At 43.9% G+C, this 20,277-nt stretch overlaps 1 protein-coding gene across 3 annotated transcripts in view; it reads left to right on the top strand.

Moving 5' to 3' along the window:
- SETBP1 (SET binding protein 1) overlaps positions 1-20,277 on the top strand; it is a 267,984-nt gene that overhangs the window by 16,349 nt on the left and 231,358 nt on the right. For all 3 annotated transcript variants that reach the window (XM_072359104.1, XM_072359106.1, XM_072359105.1), the window contains exon 2: positions 752-1,412. In XM_072359104.1, the coding sequence (XP_072215205.1) occupies positions 921-1,412 (492 nt within the window). In that variant the 5' untranslated portion in view covers positions 752-920. The remainder of the gene's footprint in view (positions 1-751; positions 1,413-20,277) is intronic.

Below are 20,277 nucleotides of genomic sequence, written 5' to 3'. Positions count from 1 at the left end.
GCAGAGCACTGGTAACCGAGAGCATACTGGCAGATCTGGGAGACACTGACTTCATCTTTCCTCCATTGCCCTCAACATCTAGGTCATGCTTTAAAAATGATCCAGGTCTATCCTCCTCCTGTGCAGAGTCTCAGGGAACATCTCAGCCTCCAGACAGTGTGTGCCTGGCCCAGAAAATATCAAGTAATTCATTCAAACTGGAGCATCTCACAGTACAGCCAGAAGCCAGGCGCATCTCTCTGACCTGCAGTGTGGAAACAGGGGGTTAGGTGTTCTCTTGTCTCTTTCATAGGGATATGGTGTTTTCTGTGGTCTGATCACTGAGTTATTGTTTAATCTGAGGTAAATGGGTAAATGTTTAACCTTATTTTCCTTTTTTTTTTTTTTTTCCATCTATTTTAAAAGTCATTGATGAGGAGCATCTTAGAATAAGAGCTGATTTCTCCGTCACTTCTGTCCCAAGTCCTGAGTTGAGTGAGGTTGCGTTTACATGTTCCTTTTCATTTACTTTTCAATATCCATTTTCATCAGTTCAGAAATTCATGTGGCTATGATTCCTTGGCTTGGCTGCTCTATGGTACTAGATCTGGATCTCAGATATGCCAGCTATCCTTGGTTCCCACTTTGTGTCATGGAAGGCTACTCAGATATCACAGGGGAAGACTAACTGTGACATGTTTCAGTCATTTCCACACTTGGATTCAACACGTGTGTGTGTTAACTTCCTTTTCTCTCTCCTTTCTTTCAACAGTGGCAGACCTGATCTCTTCTGAGCTACTTGCAGCCTCTGGGCCATTGAGACGTTGACTTTGGCAGACAGTTACCATTCATTCCTTGGGATCGTACCTGCCCTTTCTCTCCCCATCCCCTCCCGCACTGCCCTTCCCTCTTATAAAACTCCAGTGTGTCACGGTCCTGCTATGGAGCCCAGGGAGTCTTTGGGTTGCTCCCGGCAAAGGGGAGGTGAGGCGGATTTTCTGCCAACCTCTGTGTCCTCTGCCAAACCACCATCTGCCTCCAGCTGCACAGGGGAGACAGTGCTGCCGACGGCTGGCTCGGGGAAGGGGATCCCAGTGAGCGGAGAGCGTATGGAGCCTGAAGAAGAGGATGAGATGGGTTCTGGGAGAGATGTGGATTCCACTTCCAATGCAGACAGCGAGAAGTGGGTGGCAGGAGATGGGCTGGAGGAACAGGAGTTTTCCATCAAAGAGGCAAACTTCACAGAGGGGAGTTTGAAACTAAAGATCCAGACGACCAAGAGAGCTAAGAAGCCCCCAAAGAACTTGGAGAACTATATTTGCCCACCAGAAATCAAAATCACCATCAAGCAGTCCGGGGAGCAGAAGCTTTCCAGAGCTGGGAAAAATAGCAAAGCGGCAAAAGAAGAGGACAGAGGACACTCCAAAAAGAAGGTAAGTCCTATGCTTTTCTGTATCTCCCCTTGAATCAGAGATAGTTATGAAAATAGAGTTTTAGGGTGAGGTGAAACTTGTGGCACTTGTGTCCATGGCATAACCTTCAGACCATTTGCAAAGTCCTGCTCGTTTGTGAAGAACGCAATGCAACACAGGTCTCATCCTACATTGCTGTGTGCTGATCTTGAGCTATCCTTCAGCTAAACCTAGTGGGAAAGGATCAGATGTTCAGCTGTGCCTCTGTTACTTGTGTGTGTAATTGAGATTTAAGATTAATTGCTATATGAGCGATAAATGGTGGAGCCCACTTCTTGGTTTCTTTGTGTCTAAGCACAAATATGTGGAGCCTCTTGGCAGTTAAAGCTTTTGACTCCATTTTTAAAATACAGGTACATGCACAAAGAACAATTGAATCCATTAATGTATACCAGGCAAACAGCTCCATTATTCTTGATTACAGTAGTGTGCTAGCACCACTATAGTTATGCTTCAGAAAATACCTTAATTATAAGCCCAATCTTCTTGAAATATCCTTCTGGAGAGAAATTTTGGTATGGTTATTTTTTAAAAAATAATTTACTCAACTGGGCATAAGGAAAGAAAAATATTGCTGTATATTAGTTGTTTCCAGGAATGTTCTTTTTCTAGTTGGCTTAATTTTCAGTGATGTGTCTCACACTTACCTGAATTAAGTCTCTTTTAAAAGCTGCTTTAAACAGCACTGGGGGAATGACCCCTTGTGACTGCTTATGTTATTGTGGATGTTGGAGTGTTTTTGTCCTGAGAGTCCAAGGAACCTTGGTCAGGTTGAGGCTTAATCACAACACAAATAATTTGCCCTATATCTTTAGGAACATTTGGGCACTGTGATGAGTTCAGGCAGTGCTCCAGGTTTAATGAAAGACTTATGAGTATCTGGACAAGCTCACGTAAGATATAGGTTTCCACCTGCTTAAAGCTTAGGAGTTGGTTTGGTCCTGCTACTCCATGAGCTTTGATCCCTTGCTGTATACAGGTTGCCACCTCTTCTGCACCTCATGTGTACAATGGGCTACTTTAAGGCTGGAGTAGGCTATTTGCCATTTGTCCTATCAGGAGACAGTATCCTTCACAGGCTGAGTCTGTTGACAGCTCAAAATCATTTTCTGAAGCAGAAGCATTTCCCATTGACACTGGGTAGATCCCAAGGAGATTAACATTGCTCTCTGAGAGTACTTCTCTTAGAAGCTCAAATTGTCAGGGGAAAAGCAAGAGGACTTTTTCTTTGTACACTGGTAAATGGCATACTCCTTGTTCATGGAAAAAAAGCAGAGAAGAGTTTTGGTTCAATAATACATTAGTTATGGGTTTTCCTGCATATTGAGAGGGAACAGCGCGTGTGTGAGAATATGCTCAGAGACAGTGTGGGTGTCACAAACAATCCCTTCATGGTCAGGTAGGAAGAGAAGACTTGTTAACCACTGCCTATCTTACATGGGTTGTAGAGAAAGTGTTTAGAAATTGGACCTTTATTTCCCAGTTAGATAAGTATGGAAGACAAGTTCATTCTTCCATCCGGCCATTCAGAAAGGTTAAATAAATGAAGCAAACTGCAATGAAATCAGAAGGGGGAGGGGGGGGGGGGGAGAGAGAAGGAGAGAGAAAGCAGCATGGTTATCTTCAGGGTGACTATAATTGCAGAAAGATAAGAGTTGGAAAGGGGAGGATTGTGGTCTGAGCATGGTTGAATTCAGCTTTTGTTGTGAGCTCTGAGTTGGTTTGTGCTGTGTGCATGGGGCTGCAAGCACTCTGGGTAAGAACTGGCCTAATCCAACCATTTAATTAAAAAAAAAAAAAATAGAGAAAACACAGCAGGTGGATGCTCTGAGCAGATGGGGAGAGGCCCGTCGCACCGGCGAATCGATTATCATAACACCCAACGGCTGCCATGCAGCAGCTGCTGAGCTAGGGTCAAGCGTGCTGGAGGCAACTTGGCGAAGATGAGTCCCCAGCGGAGTCCTGGAGGACCACAGGGCTGTGATCTTGCAGGGTTTGATGCTTGGACCTGCACCCTACATCCCCAGGGTGGTGAGCTTCCTGCATGCCCAGAGCCAGATGGGATTTAACACACAGCTGGCTGTTAGCCTGTGGGTTAGATGATCATATCTTGGCTGTGAGCATCTTGCATTGAGGGGTGATGAAAGGCACTGCATGAGAAGCAAGTGGAAAATCAATGGGAGAAGGACTCCAGCGCTGGCAGTGTGATTGCTCTAATGGCTGCTACACGTCTTGTGGCAGCTACAGGGTTTTCTGTGGAGATAGAGATAGGAGGAAGTGGCAAGCTGCGACTTGAATGGTCCATCTGCGGGCTTTCCTGGGAGAGAGAAGCACATAGTTGGCTTCTGTAGACACTTGCAGAAACAGAGAGAACTGTGGTAGTGGTTTCAGTGTGTTTGTCACATTCAAATGATTCTGGTGGTTTTGATCTTGCAGTCACATGTGCTCCTTCAGGGTTAGGTTGCTTTAATCAGCGTGAACTCAAGAAAAGCAAATAGTGGCAGCGGTAGCAGGGAACAACGCATCCAAACTCATGGGGTAGATTAGTGTCACTGTATCACTCTGTGTCACTCTGTGAATTTCTGCCAGGAGAGTTTGACCCAGTGCATACATTTTTCTTGAGCATGGATGTGGTGCTGTTATAGGAGTTCATTTCCTTACTCGTGGATGTGAGATATTTATATGGGTCCCCTAGTGTGGTATATAAGGATAGAGAGTTGAGCATAACCTGCACTGCAAACGCCATGCTCATGTTTTGGGAGTGGAATGTCCTACACCTCATTCAATGAGTTTATCTTCCTCTAAAAGGAGGAACAAGCTTTATCAAGGGCTTGAAGAATCACTCAGGTTTGTTGCATAATAATTTCAGCCACATCTCCAGTAGTCCCCAGTACTTCTGAAACACCACTTCAGCATTCTTGCAAGGGTATGAATACACGCAGTGCAGAGGGCAAGTAATGAAAACATGGAAGTAATTTAAGTAACAGCATGTGGGTACACAAAGGACTGGTAATGCCAGCAATGTAAAAAGGGGCTGTGAACAGGGGATATAGTATTTGTTCAGTGGCCACTTAGGGAGGAAGAAGATATGCCTGCTCCTAAGCTTTGCACTGTTCTGCTAATTAGGCAATAGGGGCCAGAGCCTGATTTCTAAAGCTGTGGTCTGGGGTTCAGTGCTGATTATGAGAGGGCTCTGAAGAGCTGCACTGCTCATGTGCGTTTTTTTCTACCTTTGATTCCAGCTGCTACACTATATTAAAAGATGTAAACACACATTAAATACTTTCCTCATGTTGCTTTTCCATGTGAGCTATTGCCCTGGGGATGTTACGTGATGGTGAATGGGAGGGAAGAGATGCCGGCAGGGGATGGTGTTGGGTGCGGTTGCCCTTGCCCTGAAGCAGGGCGGGAGAGCTCCAGAGTTGGGAGCCTCTGTTCCACTGGCTTAGAGGCTTGGCTGCAACTCAAAAACTTTGGGTTTTTAAGCGTCGTCCTTGCCAAGTTTCACATCAGCTTCCCCCTCTTGAAGATAAGAGCAAAAGTTGCTTCCTACCCCTCTCCTGGGGCTGTTCAGTGGTTGAATTGCAGCTTGGGCTGTCGGTGCAGCTGCTTGTGCAGTGACTGCAAAGCGTGGAGATGTTATGCAAGTGTGTGTGCTCTGATTTCAACCATTCTGTGCCTGAGGATGGGGTGGGCTGGGCCGTAGCCACTTTGGACTCAATGAAATGGAGCCATTCACCAGTCTAGATGGGAGGGGGAGGGAAGAAGAAAGCCAGGAGCCTGAAGGATGTGTCAATGTATCCTGTCTGCAGATTGTGAGCCTTGGAGCCACTGCTCTGGGTGCTCTCACCTACAGCAGAGTTGTTCAAGTCCAGAACCCCCAGCATCCTTAGGAGTGCCTTTTCCCTCAGATAAGGGAAGCGTTGTCAGTTTGGAAAGGCACTAAAAGTGTGGCACCAAATGCAAAGAAGCCATCCATCAGCATTCCCTGCCTGTCACGTAGTGTTTAACAAGCCCCAGATGAGTAGCAGTTCCCTGGTTTTGTTTTACTTCCTTCCCCCTCCCTTCCCTTCATTTGCTACCCTGTCTAGTTTTGTGTCTGCAAACACTTCATTTCCCACCCCCTTCCTTTCTATAAACATAGCTTGATAAATTTTCTTGGAGCTTCCATCATATGCAATGTCTTGCTTCAAGGGATGTTAACTTTTTTAATTATTAGAGAATTTCTTTTTTGGGGAGCTTGGGGTGGGCAGCTGCACTTCATTTCTGAATAATAAGTGCCAGCAAGCTGACTAGAAGTAAAACTTCCTTGTGAGCAGTCAGATGAATCTCTGTCCTCGGATTATTCTTGTTATTATTATTTATTTTATTATTTATTGTTATTATTATTTATTTTATTATTTATTGTTATTATTAGTATTTTGCACTGTTTCCCATCCTGCATGCCTGTGGGTATATACTGTTTCTCCACAGGAGAAACACAGTGCTACCCATTTTTGCTTGAAATTCCATTCATCGTATTTGTTTCCCCTTAGCCCCACACAGGTAGCTTTCTCCTCCAGTTCTCCCCTCTGTGAGGATGCTCATTCATATGCTTTTCCCTTTGGACCCCTCTTTTTCCACAGTATCATGAACACTTGCACTCCCCCTTTTCATCCATTTCTTTGTACCATTGACTGCACATTGCACTTTCCCTCCAGGTTCTCATGTGCATCTGCATTTCTTGCCGAATTACCACTGTGCTGTACTCCTCTCCCTAGTGACTTGTGAGCATGATCATCCAAATGCTGAAAGTTCATGCTTATTCCCCTTTGCTAAGGGTATCCTCATGTGAATTGTCTTCTGAGTCATCTCTCAGTGTTATTGGCACAGCAAGTGCTTATACCAATACCCCAAGCCATGGGGTTTTGGTATATAAGCCAAGGATTAGCAAGGAGAATGCCCTTGTACTTCTATTTGAAGTGGCAAACTCTGACTTTTACAGTTTTCTTGTTTTTGGGTTTTTTTTTCTTTGTTTTCTAAGGGATGAGAGCACGTGTATCACCTTCAGTCTAGGGCTGTTTCTTTTCTGGCTTGGTCCTTACTCATACAGAATCCCTGAGGCTGCCCTAAATAAATCTAGTGGCAGGTTCATGATGTGCATGCTGGCAGTGGGGCACATGGAGTAGAGATATGGATCTTACTTGTAGTCTCAAAAACCCCAGCACAGTGGGGAAATCTACTTGTGGTATGGGAAAAATGGCTTCTGAGCAGGTGAGAGTCTACTTCAGAGCTGCTCTAACAGGCACAAGGCTCCTGGCATTTTTACAGCCTTTCTATATAAGCATTGGGGTGCAAAGTTATATAAAGTCAACTCTTTGAACCCCCCCCCCCCACCCTTCCATTCCCTCCCTTTCCCACACACACGCATACGCCCCTCCCCACCCTTTTTATTTTCATAAAAACTTCAGAATTTAGGAGTCCTGTTTCACTGTGAGCTGAAAAGCACTCTGATTCAGCTCAGTCCTTGAAGATACTTGAGGTGCCTGGGCTAAGAACAGAGTTTTCTTGGGTCCCCATGTAGTAAGCTGGGGAATGCTAAGCCCACAAGAACATGATTCAGCTCTCACTATGAGGAATGGGGAGGGCTGGACCCCAACTATTTCTATTCCTTCCCATAGTCTGCTAAAGAAGAGTCTGCCTTGCAACATGTTGTGGGTGTCTTGTGATAGGCACACAGAGCAGTTTCTCTTCCAGCTTGACATTCCACCTGAGCCAGCTGATTTCCATCCCTTGCCTTCCTTCTCAAAAAAACTGTATTTCTTAAAGAAGCAAGCATCTGACAGCAAAGGGATGGGGTGGGGAAGTCTGAGCAGGCTTTTACTGCCTGACACAGAGCGCCAAATGAGGAAGAGTTGCTGTATTTGATTAGCTGCCACATGACCAGTGCTTGTGGAGGCTGTCTGTGTCAAGGACCGGTTTTGTTTTGCAGCAGTCCCTCCCACGGCCAAGTTTCACTGGCCCTCTGTGACATTTCCTTGTTCCTTCATGCTGTGCCTTTCTCTTCAAACCGTGCCAAAAAATGTTCCCCGTGCTGGTTTGGGGATGGAGGAGATGGTTCACAGCTTTAGTGGGGAAGGAATAGAATTCCATGCTCCCCACTGTAGACTAGATGGTGCTTTTCCAAGCAGCCTCATAAAATGTTGGCCGTGTTAGTGCACGTTGTTTGTGTTTTGAAAGCACCATGGCCTCCAGGCTTAAAGAGATGTGCTGGAGTCATGACATATACTGGCACATCCATCCAAAGCTGCAAGCCTCCATACTGGTTGTATCTTCATTTGGACACAAGCATGCACATGAGTGCCAGCCTTCCTGTATTCATATCCATTCTTCTAGTGCCTTCTTCTGCATGTAGTGTTCCCCTTCCTTCTTCTGAGCATGCTTGACCACAAATACTTTCTCATTTACTTCCAGCTTTTTCATCTTCAGTCTCTTTTTCTCTCTCTTTCAAACACATACACACACACACACACACACTCAGAGTCATTCACCCTCAGGTTAGGTCTAGCCCTTCACATACTCATTCCTAGCTGGTCTCCTCATTGCTCACGTTTCTCTGCATGAACAATGAAGCTGCCTGACAGGCTTATCTCATTTTAATAGAAATAGAGGCTTCACTTTATGTACTTTCTTTTATTTTTCACTTTCTGATGTTCTTCTATTAGCTCTGAAAGTTATGAAAGTTAGTTTCTAACCGCTTTCCTTTTCTGCGGCTTCTATGGTGTCTAATGATGAATGAACATTCTGGTCATACTCTTTGAGAGAGCCCTTCAGGCCAGCTAACAATTTGAACAAAGCCATCTTGGAGTATGGTATATTGAATATTTCTATCCCAAAAGATGTGATTGAAAATGACTGAAATACTTCAAAAAATGCTGAGGAGGGGGTCATATAGTGAGGACAGGAACTTATGTGTCCATTTGCATACACAAAAAGACAGCGCGATCCCACTGGCCTTGTTTCCTTAGGAAACCAGGCTAAAAATATCCAGAATAAACATGCATTGTTTTTTGGTGCTGAGACTTTTCCAACTCTTGAAACTTAGATTCTGTTTGATATATGACCCCTGAGTACCAGTCCAGTTTGCTGTGGTTTCATAATAGCATTGTTTTCCATTTCTTGCCATGGCCACTAATGAGAGTGAGATCAGTGACACTTGGTTTCTTCTTTACAGGACACAAAGTGTAATCTCAATTTCTTGACTATTTTTTGGTTCTGGTCTTCATTCAGGAGAGATGTGTGCATCAGTAGCAGGGCATTCCTTCTGAGTAAGGAAGTATCTTGTGCTGTGCAAAACTAAAACAATTTTTTCCTCCCCTGGAGCTACAGACTAGCAGAAGGGGACAGAAGAATGTCCAGTGTATCTCAGGACTGAAATGAGGTTACGTTTTGAAGATGTGGCCTGGACTGAGGCACTGTGGAAGACAGAGCTGCTGAAGATGAGGAAATGGTCAATTAAGATGAACATTCAACTGCAGCTGTATTTTCAGAGCTACATGTGTCTCTATCAGATTCATTTCAGGGTGATGCATCAAGTTCCTATTGCAAATCAAAATCTGCTGTTATGGGCTCTGTATGAAAGCAGCAGAAGAGCCTGTCCTTCTGCAAGTAGCTAAAAAATCCCATAGAAATTAAAGGAGGAGAAATGAAACCATATTTCTCTTAATGCTGTGTGTGAAATACAGTAATGGGATTAATTAATCTGTCACAGGACAGGCTAATATTTGAGCCTCCTTCATCACACAGCGGTTGCTTAACCATACCACAGTCAAGTATCCAAGATGATGGCCTGATGTTAGTGATGTCTTCTGAAATCCAGATGACATCTTCTCACTCATGCTGGTGAACTTGTATCAAAACTACTAACTCTTTGCATCTTTGCTACTATTTTAATAATAAGATTTATTTCAAAGAAGAATTTGCAGAAATGAGAAGTTGAGGTTTTGGGGCCTGTGTGTAATCAGACAGTGTAGATGCTCTTTAACAGTTGCTTCTGGTCTCTCAACACTAAAATGTGGTAAGAGTCAAACAAGGAATATTTACTGGAGGACTTCTTATCTTCTCATCAGTTTCTCATGGCTCTCTGTCTCACCTGGGTGGCAAAGTTTGTAGAGAGAGATGGTATCTTTTATTGACATCGGTGTTACAGCAACTCTAGCACTATAAACCTGGGTGGTTCATTGAGGAATTTCTGTGCTTCGCAGCCTCATAGCTTTGTATGATCACAGCTTTGTATGATCCGCTCTTGATCCACACATTGAAAGATGAGAATCATCCCCAAGGGGGTTTGTGGGTAATTTTCCCTTGCCTAATGCTCTTGGGAGGAATGTGGTGGCACCAGCAGCTACCTAGAGGCCATGTTCTCCTCCTTGATGACTGCTTGGCTCTGCCTGATGAGAGGGTTGAGCAGTGAATGCTTAGATCTGTCACCAGTGATCCTGCTCTTGCTTCACCGTAGGTCAATGGCACTTATTCCCAGCCTGATTCTTTTTGGCAAAAGTACTTCTTTAGCAAGCTTGGCAATCACTTCCCAGGAGGAGCAGGAAATGGTTTCCTCACACCTTTGATGCAGAGTCAATGCTAATTCCCAAATTATTATTATTATTATTATTATTTTTCCATTAGACTCTCTTGCACCCTAGCATATGCTAAAATAATGTCCTAGCCTGGGTAATTTTGCTTAAACTTCAAGTGTTATATTTTCAGGTGGATAATTTATTGAAAGCTCACTGTCAAGACTAAGAATATTAGATGTGAGACAAACAATTTCACAGTGGGCAAGAGCTAACAGGGGTTTGGTTAGCTCTTGTTTCTGCTTCCAACCAATGTTTTTTCAGCTGTAGGAACAGTCCCCAAATCAGTATCCTGAACAGTGTGTATTAACTGGGAGTGTGAAGGTACCTCTTTGGCTGCATCTTCCAAAGAATCTAATGCTTCAGAATCAATGTGTTTTACTTCTTATAGCCCATGTATGTGAGAGTTAGATGGGATAATTAACATCTTGTTTGTTTGGTGATGCTGTATTCACCAGAGCTCTATTGACTCCTCCCAAAGATGGCTCCTAGTTTTTACAGATTCAAGAAATCATAGGGTTTAGAAGAGGCCTCTGGGCATCATCTAGTCCATCCCCCTCTTAAAGCGTGTTCCCCACAGCAGGTTGCACAGGAAAGTGTTCAGGCAGGTTTTGAATATCTCCAGAGAAAGAGAACCTAGAACCTCTCTAGGCAGCCTGTGTTGGTGCTCTGTTGCACTCACGGTAAAGAAAGTGTTCCTGGTATTCAGCTGGAACTTCCTGTGTTCAGTTTGTGCCCATTGCCCTCTCTCCTGTTGTTGGGTACCGCTGTAAATGGCCTCTCCATGCCCACTTGACTCCCACCTACTGGATATACTGACAAGCATCAATTAGATCCCCTCTCAGCCTTTCCATGGCATCTCTTCAGTAACTTATGGTATCATTTGGATCAATTCCCTCCAGTGTTTTCTCCATCTTGTCTTAATTCCATTGCATTACTTGTAATTGTAGTCCTGACTTGAAGGAGAGATGAGTGGGGAAGCTTGTTTACTTCTGTGACTATAAGAATTGCAATTGCAGGAGGAAGTGTGTGATGGGAGGGATCGATCTGTCCTTAGGTCACTGACTCTGGGTGTGGGCAGGACCTGCCATTAGTCACTCGGGGACTGCAACTGCCAGCTTGCTTCATGGGAATCTGTGAGGTGTGGGGCAGCTCTGCAGGAGGGCAGCATATCCTTTGCTGCTCCCCATGTTATGGTTGGCAGACGTAGTGTGTAACAAAGGCATGTTTCATGTTTAGAGGCGATGTCAGACTTGGGTGCTTGTGATGAGGAACCCTTGATCTCTTGGGCCACTATTGAAAATAATAGGAATGTGGCTGTTGATGTCATTTAAAGGGCAGAGGCGGCTTCAAAGAAAAGGGAAGGCAGCTTCTGACAGACAGCCAAGTCCTTAACTTGCAGTATTTGATTGTGAGAGAGTGACTGACAGAGACTTGCCTTTGGCTTTCTCCATGTACAGGAGTTCCTATTGGTGATATGTACACATGACTTTGTGAAGGTTTCAGGTTGTGATTCTCTTTGCAGCAAAACAAGGAAGTAAGACAGCTGCTAATTACTGCTTAAATAAGCTTTATACTAATACACTGTGAATTTGCCTGCTGAACTTCGTTTCCACCTGCTAAGACATTGGCTTGTGGGATTGCCATAAAGTGATGAAAAGGTGGGGTGGAAGTCTAAAAACACTCTGTCACTTTTCTGTCTATCTGGCCTGACTTCAGCTAATAAAACTGCATGAGCCTGTGGGGTATGGCAGCTGTGTGCTGGAGATACAAGTCGACTCAGTCCATCTTGGCCAGATGATTTAATAGGCCTCTGTGTAATCCCCAGGTCAGAGGCCATCCACTATGCCCATCTTTGTCACATCTCGGTGATGTGTATCCTGGCAGGTTTTTCTTTTTGTTCCCTCCCCGGCATGGAAAGAACCATCTGCCGGTTTGGCTTTCAGAAGAATTTCAAAAAAATACCAATTTCCCTTTGTTCCAAGAGAAGGGGGGTGATGGGACAGAAGGGGGAAGGAGAGCCTGACCTAAAACCAAGCCAGTGTTTGCAGGGGTTTTAGAATAGCTTGTATTGTGTTTCCTACTCCCCAAGGAAGGGTTGTCCTCTTTCTTCTTTTCTCTTTGATTGGATTCCCTGCCACTCTGCAAGCGAGTCAGAAGCTGCAGCTGCTGCTGTCAGCTGGGAAGGGAGACCCCTTGTTTAAAACCCATATGTTAATCCCTGGTTAGAAAATGTAGAAATGCTTTATGGTCCCCTTGCAGTCCCCTTTGCTTCTGCTCTCCTGCAGCTTTGCTGCCTGCCCCTGGCCTATGTCACTTTATTTGGATAATGCCTGCAGTTTAAGCATAATCTCTGAGTAAAACGGAGGTACCTGAGACTGCGTAGCTGCTAACAGTGCAAATGCATTGCCTATCATTCAAGTTGTACTGCAGAGCTAAGAGGTGTTACAGGAACAGTCTAAGTGTTTAACTAGGGGTAAAATAAATAAATAAATAAATAAATAAATAAATAAAAACCCCAAACAAGTAGCAGGTGTCAAAGAGACTCTAAAGTATGACCTTAAAATACACGTAGCAGCTGACTGACCAGCCACAGTAAGGAGCTCAGGTAGCATAAGGATTCTGTAAACAAACCTGAAGATTGGCCAGAGCAACCAGAACACATCTAGTTTCAGAGCCACAAGGAAATGTCGAATGTGTTCTGAGGAAAAACTACAGAGGGCTTTGCAAGCAAGAGGAGTCTTCTCACGGCTGCTGACACAGATGGATTGAAATGTTTGCTTAGTGGGGCTGTGTTTTGTTCCCAAGGAAAAGCCAGCAGCCCAGTGGAAGAGGAATTTAAACAGTGAGGTAAGGAGAAAGGAGGATTTAGGCTCTGCCAGCTGGAGATGGTCATGCAGGCAGCACCAGGGAGGGTCTGATGGTTAAATAAAGACAACTGAGAGTCTCGGAAGTTTACCATCAGGTGTAACACCACTGATATTTTGACGTTAAAAGGGAAGAAATAAAAATAAAAAGAAAAAAAAAGAAAAAAGAAAAAAAGTTAATACTGCTACTTTCCTAGTAGTGAGAAAAAATAAATTGCCACAGAGATAGGGAAAAAGGAGTTGGATGGTGGATAATTTAAGGTTAAAGGCAGTGCCCTACAACTGTCATGACTGAGCATTACAGATGAGTGAAGGTTTTCTGAACCCCCCGTATGTGTCTTCTCCATCCTGAAAGCAGAAACTGAGGCAGACAGAGGTGCCTGGCCCAGGGCCATGGCAAGAGGGAGATCTACCTTCTGCAGTTCCAATTTAATGTGCCAACTTCTACAGCTTGGTGCATCCATCAGGCTCCCACTGCTGCTCAGCTGTCTCCATTGATGGACTATAAGGAACAACTGGGTGCCCTGAGGGTCCTCCCTCCAAAACAGGGTATCACTGTGGGATCACAACCCAGGGACACAGGGAAGGCTGACAGGTGCCTGAAAGCTCACTCCATGTCAGCTTCTTTCTGGCAGGTGGTGTGACCTTTGCTCCTAACTTTGAGCAGTGTGAAGGAACCAGCATCTTCTGTCCTCCCACCTTTCCCAGCCCTTTCCCTGTCATGGCCCCATAAATAAAGTGTAATTGGGAACCTACCCTCCTTCCTGTCTGGTGTGAGGCCATTTGTGTGCTGGAGGAGGAGGGGCATATCCGGCACTGGGGGTGTTGGTAGAGAAGGGTAGAGCAAGGGAAAGCACTTCTGCTTTGCTTGTTTGAGTAATTTAAACCTCAGATGGTTTTTATTTTATATATACATATTTATATTTATGCATATATATATATATGCATAAAGAGCAAGAGGATCAGCACTTGTAAAGGTGTGCTTTTGGTACATAAAAATATCTCAGCAGAGGGAACAAAATGCACCAAAGAAATGTGAATTTAAGCACTTTCTATTTTCTCAGGTTTGTCCAGAGAGATGTGAATCACTTTTAAACATAACAGCATGAGAAGCAATATAGTCAGTTTCTGCCCTTTGCACAGAGACCTTTGCATCTTGGAGCTGACTGTAGTTGGTGTCTCTGCAGAGGACTAAACTCATAGCACTGAGTGGGGGCTGAACCTATTCCTTGGATGCTATTGCTGTGTGTTTGCTTTGAGTTTGCTCTGTGTAGCCAGGATGAGGTGAAGAAGCACAGGAAAACTGCTGTTTTTTTTTGAATTTCACTTTCTGCTTGGTATTTACAAGCACGCTGCCTTTGGAGTAGAGACTTCAAACTTTTATATGCACTAACATAACAACTTTGGTGTTGATATCATAGCTTTCCTATACTATCCTATTCCCCATTGGTCTCATTTGACATCTCTGTTTTTATTTTTTTAATGAGAATGGGAAATCAAAGAAAAAAGTAAGAAACACTTTTCTATTCCATTAACTCTAGCATAGCTCCGCTTTGACCAGTCTAAACTAAATTGCAAGTGTCTGCTTTGTGATGGCCGGGTTTTGCTGCTGAAATGCTTGTGTTTCAGCTGTGTGAAAGTTGCATAAAAATGCACATGGGGTAAGCAGAATTTATTTATTTATTTAAAGATAAAGAATAATGGTGTGAAAGAATGAATTAGTTATGGCAAATCTTATTAGTGTCCATTGTAAGCAGAGAAGCAGAGACATATGGGAGCACTTGCAAAATTATTCCTTGTTTATTCAGCTTCGTAACCAAAGCAAATTTTTTTTGCATAGTGTCATTTATTTGGCAACTGGAGGAGTGTGGAAGGTGTGTGTATATGTAGCAAAAAAGTAGGGGGTGGGGAGGGGGAACACAGTATTGGTATTCCATTAAAACTTATGCTTGGTGCTTTGTTTGTCAGGTTTTGGCAAGGCTTTTTGCTTTGAAAGCCATTCAGAGAGGATCGGAGCAGATGGCAGGGAGATCCTGTTTGTGTTATTTTTGGACATTCCCATTGAAAGTCTCAGATTGTTGTCCTTTTTCCTTCCCTCCCCCCACTTGTGTACGTTCTTCTTTCTTCCTTCCTTTCCCTCTTCCTTCTTGATTTTCTTTTCTTTTTTTTTTTTTTAAGCATATATTATTATTAATACAGCATCCTCTGAAAGCTGTGTATGTATCCGACAAACTAAATGGTGGGCATCTTGTTACTGTCTCTGTGTATTTGGGAAGAGTTTAAAGGGGGACTGCCTCCTCCTGACACTGCATTAGGAGAGCAGTTTGGGTAGAGAATGGGGAGAATGATTACCATTTTGGTGTGTTGATCTTGATAACCTGCTTTTCCTGATAGATTGGCAGCTGCATCAAGCCTAACCGACAAATTTATATTGAGGGTCTTTGATAAATGCAAATTTAGTGACTTGCATGATATAGGCTTGTGGCCTCCATGATTTTAAAACCCATTTGGTGGAGAGGTCTGGTAGCAGACGGACTTGAAAACTGAACTATGCCCTTGTTCTTTATGGTCTTCTCATGTCACTGCTGAGATTCATTGGTCTTAAGCAGCATTGAAGGCTTTTGTTCTCATCATCTCTTCTCAGATTCATTGAGAAGAGGGAACTTCATTGCCTTACATTCCTTGTATAAGTAGTTTTCCCAAGCAGTAATTTAGCTTAATATAACACCGCTGGATATGTCTGCAGAGCTTTTCATGTGGAAGCCTTTACCAAAGCCCTTCACAACCTTTGTGCAGGCTTTCCAGCAAAACTGAGCCTCATCCAATCAGTTAAAAATGCTTGGCTAGCCCAGATCCATCAGTGGGGATGTGCATACATAAAGAAGATGGGAGGTCTTGGCTGGAGTCAGTATCCAAAAGTTCAGGTGATTCACCCGAATCTCATCCAATTGATTAAATCTCTTAAGCTAAGCTGGAAATCTCGAGGAAACAAGCTTTCTCATGTTCATTCTGTCAGTGGTTGTTTCCAACTAGAAGGAGATTATTTAAATCCTCAAATCTTTGCATCAGCTGATATTAGAGATGTTTTTGCACAGGAAAAGGCTGTATAGGGATTTTAAGCTTTGGCCCAGGAAGCACAGACGTGTAAGCAAATGAACTTTTCAGGCTCAGTTGAACTACCCTGACCCCGCACAACAGTTTGGTTCAAATTTTGAGTTCAAGGTGATGATTCATGTTGGTTTTTAGGTTGCTTGAACCTGTATATACCCACATCCTCAATCTTTTTTTTTTTAAACCAGCACACTGAGGGAACCCACTTCGGAAACTCTCATTTCATTTTTAATTGTGAAATTTAAAAGAGTGAAAGTTCTGAGGTCTTCCAGTTGTGTTGCGTCCTGCTAGCTGCGGGAGAGGTCTGTGTAGATACTGCTACCAAAGATGATAGCGAATGGCACAAGATGTGTGGAATGATGTCACTTAAAATGTACTTCACCAGGTAGAACTACAAGGGGAAAAAAAGAAAAAAAAAGAAAAAAAAGAAACCTCAGACTCACCTCAGTTTTGCAGTTATCTTGGGCTAGACAGCAAGCATCCACTTTGCAGGCTTTTGCTCTGCAGCAATGACTTCTGTGCCTGCCTCATTAAAGTTTGGCAGCTTGCTCCTGCTACCCACTGCCCCAGCCTTCTGCTCGTCGCAGACAGAGCTGCCTTGCCCCGGTGAGGTTTCCCTTTGGGAGCTCCCAGTGATAAGGGCTTTCCTGGTCTGGCACATTGAGAACAGAGCCAAGCTACAGCCCCAGCCTAGACAAAAGGCAAACTCGACCTACTATTTATGTAGTTGTTTAAACATGATTTAACCTAAATAATGCACACTGTGACTTGGCCGAGGGAGAAGGAGAAGAGAGAGGTTTGTTTCTAATGAGCTGGGAGACAACACAATTAATTACGTATGAAAGACAGATAACAGACAGCAAACTGTCTACAGCAGGGAGAAACAAAATACCGACGTGAACAATTAAAAGCGCCCACGTGACAGAAGGGTCAGCGGTTTCTCATAGAGCAGACGGCTGGGTGCAGCCCCTGGAGAGTGCGTGGGATGCTTGGGTGGGGGGGTGGGGGCCAGCGTGGGGTTCCTGGACTGTCTGTAGATCCTCTGTCAAAGTTGAGCAGGCACTTCTGAGGCTGACAGGCTGCGCTTTGGGCATTATTTTCATCACATGAGCTTTTGACAGTGGGATTGTTAGCTACTAATCTGGGTGACATGCGAGATGGGGAGAAGAGCTGTTGAGGTGGTAAAAGCAGAGCGAAAGCTCTGGAGATGATCAGATACTCCTTGAGATGCTGTAGGCTGTGCTGAGGAGAGCTAAGATGAAGAGTAATTCTCTTCCTTTCTCTCTCTCTCTCTCTCTCTCTCTCTCTCTTTTTAATGTGTTAATTTTCCTCATTTCCTCTCAGAGGTGGAAGCACAAATCCCAGATGCCAGCGGAGATTTCTGCTATCTCCATCCTCCCTTCCCCCCCAAGCACATGGCAATATTGGTGCCTGTCATAAGTTATCCCCCCTTTCATCCTCCCCTCCCCACAGGCTTGTCCCGCAGTCAGCCCTCGGCTGTAAAGTTTGGAAGGTAAAGGCCGATGGATTAGCCTAGGGAAGGGCCAAAGGTTAAATGAGCGGGGCTAGCAGCATGCAAAGGGCTGCGATTGAAATATTTGCTGAATGCTGACAGGCAACAGAATAGAGGCAGACAAGTGGCAAATTCCTGTTTTCTCCTCTAATTGAGAAAATATTTTGAGTGGTATTCAGACAGACTGCAAAACGAGACTCTGGGAACGTCAGCCAGCCGGTCCATACGGGAGGACAATTGCTGAAACACCGCTCCAGCTGAACCTGTTTCCAAAAACTTTTAACTTCTGCTTTTGGAAGTCCCTGGAGCTTTGGGGCTTGCAGTTTGCTTGGTTTCCTGTGTTGCTACGGTGTCAAAATACTGATTATGTGAGCTCTAAATGTCTACTGAGCAGAATTTGACCACTTGCTGTTGTGTTCTTTGCTGTCAGATAAGACTTCATTGTCTAGCTTCTTGCATGGCTTATACTGCTTACATAAGCTTTGAAGATGCCTACGTAAAAATAAATAAATAAACTGGGACACTGTGAGAATCCAGCTATCATCTGCTGGTCAGGAGGTAAATAAGCTGCTTCAGCACACAATTTGGATGAGATCTGACCGCATGTAAATTATGACAATTACTCGGTATTTGAGTATTATTAAAAATTCAAGATGGAGTAATAAAACATTCTTGAATGGCTTTGCCAATCTGAAGTAAGATCATGAAGGGAGAAAGAGATTGGAAGCAGCATTTCCCCTAGGGGGTCGTGGTGGAACAAAGGGGAATTTGTGGTGTCCATATCCCTTGATTGTGTTTTTCTCATGGGTAAGGCTGGTGGCATCAATTTTAGCTATCGCTTATACAGGTTTGGAGTCCAATTTGGTGCTGATGGAGATGCACTCACCTCTGCTTTGCCGTTAGCAGTGAGGTTGATGCATGACGCCTGCGCACACACAAGCAGGAATCACAGTCATTGTGAAAGTACATTGCAGTCAGCATGCCACTGCAACAGGAAACTGAGCCCAAGCAAAGAGAGAAACTTTATTTGTCCAGTGTGTCACACACAGATCAGCTGTACCTCCTCCAGCTCAGCGTTATTGTCTCTCTTGCTTGGAGTCTTTGACAGCACCTGGGAGAAGGGAATTCCATCCAGGTATGGCCTGATGTGACCACAAATACTCTGCTAGACTTTCGTACCCTGTCATTTTCCTCCAAGAGGTGATTTAATGATTGTCAACCAGCTGCCCTAAGCCTTCTGCCTCACCACTCCCCAGATACTCCTGCTGAAGCTGATAATGTCCCAAGAAGGTTCCAATTAATGTAATTTCCTTTACTTAGAAATCTGTGGTTAGTTAAGGAGATAAGCAGAAAGGAAAGGGAGATGTAAAAAGGAGCAGTTCCTTAAGCCAAGAGGCAGTGTGAGGGTTGGAATAGTTTACATTTCCTTCTATATGACTGTGTCATAAAACTCAGAGATGAGCTTGTAAAATGTTTTTTTGTGAGTGCCACAGATGCCAATACAAGCTGCAGTGGAGGAGGAAGGCTTTTGGCAAGGCTGTATTGTATTTGTGGCCAGCAAGTTACGCTGCATTTGGACCCTCAAAGGCTCATGCTCCTTAAAGATACCCAAGAGAATTTCAGAAGCTTTTTCTTTTATTTTAATAGTATGGTCTTGGTTACAGATGTTAGCGTTCATCAGTGGGCCCAAAACTTGTCTGTGGTTAAGCAATAGAAAGAGAGTTTGCTTTGCTTCATGGATCATCATCAAGTGGGGTATGCTGTGGTCTGCTAGGATTCTCTTCTGGTGGCTTTTCCTTGTACCTGGAGGTGCAGATAATCCTGCTGTTGGGAAAAGAGACATTTACAGCTGCACATCTGCAAAGTGTCTGGTATGCTGGATGCTTAGCACCACAAATTTGTGATTTCTTTTGGGATTTCTTCAATAGAAACTTTGTGATGGGAGTAAACAGCATGTCCACCTCACTGGGAAAACTGAGGCACTAAAGCCCTCCCTCTCTGTAAAACTCTCTATCAGCAAGAACTGAGAGTGAAGCCCTGGCTCATTCAGTCACAAAACCATCCTTCTGCCTTTAAATCACAGATCTGTCTTGACCTTCCTGTACCCCTCTCCATTGCTGCCTGGGTTGCACAAGTGAGAACAAAGTGTCACTTGTTTGCTTCGTCCAAAGAGCTCACTCAAGCAGGTGATTGTTTTGCCTCCTTTTTCAGACCTCAAACAAAGTGCTGAAAGTGTTGTCCCATGATGTAAAACATCCTGTATACTCTCTCCTGGGACTGAATTTTTCTTTCCAAGTGCAAGTGGCACTAAAAGGAAAAGAAGTCAAAATTGCAGGATACAGGGAATAATCCCCAGGTGCTGAAATTAAGAGAAATGTGAGCACTTCTCTGCTCTACTTGTGCAGTAGGGAGTAAGAGAGCTTTAATGGCTCTAGTTGTAATTGCTGAAGAGCAGGAGAAAAAACTGAATGAGAAGATGAGAATTCAGTCACATTCAGGTAAAAAGAAAAAGTAGAAGAGTAAAGGAAGAGGAGATGAGAAGGGAAAGAAAAGGAAAGAAAAAAAAAAAAACAAAAAACAAGCATCATTATTAATATTTTTCATTTGGGGATATTAAGAGGGTAGCAGATCCATTAACAGTACAAAAACATTTTGCAACAATGGTCATGGTTCCCAGCCATGGATCCCTGCTCATCTCCAAAACTGAGGAAGGCTTTATTTTG

The sequence above is a fragment of the Excalfactoria chinensis genome, chromosome Z (genome assembly GCF_039878825.1).
Source record: "Excalfactoria chinensis isolate bCotChi1 chromosome Z, bCotChi1.hap2, whole genome shotgun sequence".
NCBI classification, from domain to species: domain Eukaryota; kingdom Metazoa; phylum Chordata; class Aves; order Galliformes; family Phasianidae; genus Excalfactoria; species Excalfactoria chinensis.
The sequence above is the reverse complement of the archived record's forward strand: the minus strand, read 5'-3'. Positions and strand labels throughout refer to the sequence as shown.